This window comes from Rhagoletis zephyria, unplaced genomic scaffold (genome assembly GCF_001687245.7).
Source record: "Rhagoletis zephyria isolate East Lansing unplaced genomic scaffold, Rhagoletis_zephyria_1.1 Rzeph_scaffold_13172, whole genome shotgun sequence".
NCBI classification, from domain to species: domain Eukaryota; kingdom Metazoa; phylum Arthropoda; class Insecta; order Diptera; family Tephritidae; genus Rhagoletis; species Rhagoletis zephyria.
In genome coordinates this window covers 1-4660 of record NW_016170243.1, presented here as the reverse complement: position 1 = coordinate 4660, position 4660 = coordinate 1, and the positions used below count along the sequence as shown (strand labels likewise).

The 4660-nt window shown below is 33.9% G+C and overlaps 1 protein-coding gene across 1 annotated transcript; it reads right to left on the bottom strand.

Annotated features, from left to right (window-relative positions):
* Nucleotides 1–203: 203 nt before the first annotated feature.
* LOC108378016 (uncharacterized) lies at nucleotides 204–1275 on the bottom strand. Its single transcript, XM_017634312.1, has 3 exons — nucleotides 1002–1275; nucleotides 707–925; nucleotides 204–358 (listed from the first exon to the last, which is right to left on the bottom strand). The coding sequence occupies exons 1-3, from the start codon at nucleotides 1108–1110 to the stop codon at nucleotides 246–248; spliced, it is 441 nt and encodes a 146-aa protein (XP_017489801.1). The 5' UTR covers nucleotides 1111–1275; the 3' UTR covers nucleotides 204–245.
* Between the last annotated feature and the right edge of the window lie 3385 nt (nucleotides 1276–4660).

The following is a 4660-nucleotide window of genomic DNA, read 5'->3' as shown; positions in this document are numbered from 1 at the left end:
TCACCACTCACGGCAGAAAAAAGAGCTCTCTCACCTTAGTTCGACCCTGTCTAAAGAGCACGTTTCCTGCGCCTAGCTTTAGTTGAGCTTGCGACAACAATTGGAAGCTAGATGCTGCAACAATAATAATAGAAATAAGTGTTTTGTATACATATATGTACATATGAATGTAGACTTTTAATAATAAATAAGTAATGAGAACATAAAATTTCCACCATAAGTATATTAAACAATATTTTTCGTAGTTAATATGGGTTATAGCAGCAACAATTTTTGATTAGCGAATGTTCGTAACAAGATTTTGCATACAACAGCGAACAGTCATTGTAGAAACATTGCGGAGGACGAAGCTGTGGCACTGAAACGATAAAAATTAAATGCAAATTAAATCTTAGGAATATTTCATTAAAAGGGGGATATTTAAATAAAATCTACATATATCAATATTAATTTCTAATACTGTTTAGTGATATTGTTGTTGGACTTCAAAAGACTAATGCCCGGTTACACCAACCAATTTTAAAATTTATCAGCCCGTTAAAATTGATTGGTGCAACCGGGCATAAGTCTTATTGTACTAAGTTTAAATTAAGAAAGAATTATACTATTTAAATTTTCAACGTATTCCCTTATTGCAAAGTATGATGGAGTGATAACCAATTCACTTAAATATTTAAAAAGTTATAAAAATAAAATCATCGCTTACCGGGATAGTCGCAACAGCAGTCATCGTGCAACATTTTCTGCGAACAATAGCTATAAACAGAAGCATCGCAGAGCGGACAGTTGCCGAGTCCGTTAAATCCGCCACCGCCACTGGTGGGACCACCAAATTGTGGCGGATATTGTCGTGGTATCGCATGGCTAGCAGCCGTCGAGGGAATAGTTTCATTTACTTTTTTGGTTGAGTTTGTTTCCTTTAGTTCTAAATTACAAAAGACAAGCGAGAGTAATAATAAAATAAGCATAAGTAGGTACATGAGTGCTAACAAATTATTTACCCAAAAGTTCATTGCTATTCTGTTCCAGCAGCTCAATGGTATTACTGACCAACACTTGCGTAAGCAGCAACAACAATATTAATTTTATTGTGCTAATATATTGCAACATAACTGACTAGCGAAAAATATTTATTTATATATATATATATATTTGTATGTCGTTATGTATTCGAAAGCTTCCTTAACCCTCTCTGCTGCCACAATTGCCGCTTGGTGTTTATGTGGACTGCTTGCTTGTCGACGTTGCGTTTAATGTTGTCTATGCGCTGCTAAACCGAAATTACGTCTGTCGCAGTATTCATTGCCGCTTTGTAAAAATTCCAAAACTTATGAAACTTTAGCATTTGGGGGACTTTCTTCACTTTTACTTGCGCGCGCACTCTCATCATCTGGCTTGTCGAACCGGCTGCGCGTCACGCAGGCCACTTACTTACATATTTAGTACTAGTTTGTGGCGCCCTCTAAACTGGTCCATTACCGTCATCGTTGATTATTTCATCGATTTGAGCTGCGCTTTTTTTTTTTTTGTTTTTTTTTTGTTTTTTAGTTGTTGTTGTTCACAGATTTTGTATATATTTTCGGCAACTTGTATTGCTAAGTTTATTAAACGCTTTCTTCTGTTTCAATATTTGTCTTATTTATTGTATTTTCTTTATTTATTTATTTGTACGCACGCGTTCGCTCTGGTGTGGTGAATGCGCAACTTTGAGGTAACAGCGTACCTTTGGGCGTTAAAATGAACACCTACACACACATCCATAGATGCTCGTCCACTTCAGCTGAAGTGCTTAATTTTTTTATTGCAAGTGTCGATTTTTTCCACTTCACTGTTTTCTTCCCAACGCTATTGAAAACGAAAGTGAGTCTGCGCAGCAACAACCACTTAAGTACACATTTATGTATATGAGTCAGTTTTTCTTCAAGTGGCTGTCATCTCACTTTCGTAGCGGTGAGTAGCTCCACTAGTAAGTAATTCGTTTTCATTTTCGAAATTTTTGTTGTGGCGTGGGTGTCTGCATATTTGCGATTGTTTTCTCCTATTGTTGGTCAAATTGAGCCAACAAATTTGGGCTTATTAGCGTTTATTAGTAAATTAACATTTACTAGACAGCAGCTTTTTATACATAGTTAGCTTGCTTCTGTGGCTCATTGTGTTTGGATACTGAGGTTAGGTATGCATAAAAAATATGGTGAAAATATCGTCGATTTAAACTTAATAAAATCTAATCTATGTATCCAGATACATGGTTCTTTTATTTCAAAATTTTTCATTCGAGTTTTTTTGTGCCCCCGTTTATACGTGAGGGTTCTACAGGGCTATATCAAAATTTTGGCTAGAACCGATATATGTATGTACATATCAATAGTTGTCTCAGTTTAAGGCAGAATTAAAAAGTAATAATAAAATATTTGGCGCTCATATTTGTATTGAATGTTTGGCCCAGCTTCTCCTCCAACCTATGTTGTGCGCCTTTACGTTATCGCACAAATGGAGTTATTTACAGTGTTTCTTTTTATGAAAACCAGAAAAAAACTGAGGTTGAAGAAACGTTTTGCAAGTCCAGAAAAGAGCGAAAAGACCCTAAAAACCTTTTCCCCAGGCATAAATGTTCTCTTACCAGTCATGCATCATAGTCCATATGGTTGTAGGTATGCATTAATCTAAATTATGTGCCAGCATCATAGAAAACTTCAGGAGTGGCTTTTCTGCCAAAAGCAGGAAAAAATAGCCTTGTATACCCGCACGATTTTAGGTCTATCAGCATAACATATTTTCTCGTAAAAACTTTTGAACGGTTTACTTTGTTTTAGTGCAGCCAGTTCTGAAGAATGAAATAAGACCTCGGTACAATGCCACTTGAATGAGGTCCGGCGGAAAGTACATCGAGGTACACCTTAAAGAGAAGTGTTCTCACCACAACATAGTATATTAAAGGCCAACACCAACTCGGCTGCAGTAGCGGGACTGGGCATTTACGTAAATTAGACTAAAAGATTCCAGTCTGAAACAGACTTAAATTAGAGTAGACCACTCACAACTAAAGCCGAGCACAAAGTACCTTGGAAACGTACTGTCTAGCAAATTGTCGTGGAAATTCATTGTGGAAAAAGGGTTAAAGACAGATAATGTAGTCTATGCTTTCTTAATGGCAAATCACCGATATGAGTAGGTCAATTACTTATATATGTGTGTCAGTAATGAGAAATAATTTGTATCTAGACATATCATAATATGTAATTATAATATCATAATATCTAATGTTTTTTGCAATGAAACCGAAACATCAACAACACTCATTGCAAAAGAAGATTAGACGTTCAATGATAGCTTCAAGGTTAGTCCTTTTATTTAAACAAGAAAAAGGAAAGGGTGTAAAAAAAGAGTAATAAATAGTTTAAAAAAGGAACAGTCCAGCGCCTTCGTTTTGGCCTGCAGGCTGTATCGGAGATACAGCCGCTAAATTTAAACGTAGAATACGTGGTATGGTTAAGAGCATATCCAAGTAAAAAAACAAAAGCACACACTAAGCAAAAAATATCGATAACAAAAGCGATAATAATATCGGTAGCAAAATCGATAAAAACATCGATAAAGAAATCGATGAAAATATTGATATCAAAATCGAAAAAATATCGAAAGCAAAATCGATAGCAAAATCGATAACAATACTGATTACAAAATCGATTACAAAATCTATCAAAATATCGATTACAAAATCGATAACGAAATCGATAACAAAATCGATTATAAAGTCGATAACAAAATCCATAACAAAATCCATAAAAATATCGATACCAATATCGATAGCAACATCAATAAAAATATCGAATATAAAACCTATAAAAAAATCTATAACAATATCGATAGCAAAATCGATAAAAATATCGGTAACAAAACCGATAAAAGTATCGATGACAAAATCGATAGCAAAATCGATTACACAATCGATAACAAAATCGATAAAAAATATCGATAACAAAATCGATAAAAGTATTGATCATTATATCGGTAAGTTCCGAAAATATCGATAGCAAAACCAATAACAATATCGATAACAAATTCGATGAAAATATCGATAACGAAAGCAATAATAATATCGATAGCTAAATCGTAAACAAAATCAATAAAAATATCGATGACAAAACCGGTAAAAATATCGATTACAAAATCGATTAAAACACCGACAACAAAATCTATAAAAATATCGGTAATAAAATCGATAACAAAATCGATAAATAATCTATCATAAAATCGATTACAATGTCGATAACAAAATCGACAACAAAGTCAACAAAATATCTATAACAAAATCGAGAAAAAATATCGATAACAAAATCGAAAAAATACCGATCATTATATCGATAAGTTCCGAAAATATCGATAGCAAAATCAATAACATTATCGATAAAAATTTCGATAGCAAAATCGATAAAAACATCGGTAATAAAACCGACAAAGTATCGATTATTATACCGATAAACCCCGAAATATGTACTTACGGACACATACATACTTTTTGTCTCCTTCCCACGCTTCCAATGCGTGCACGTGTTTGCAAAATGATGACGAGGTGATTTTGTATGGAAAATCATTTATGCCCATATATTTGAATAAAATAAACATATATAGAAGATATCAACCAATACTTCCCATATAC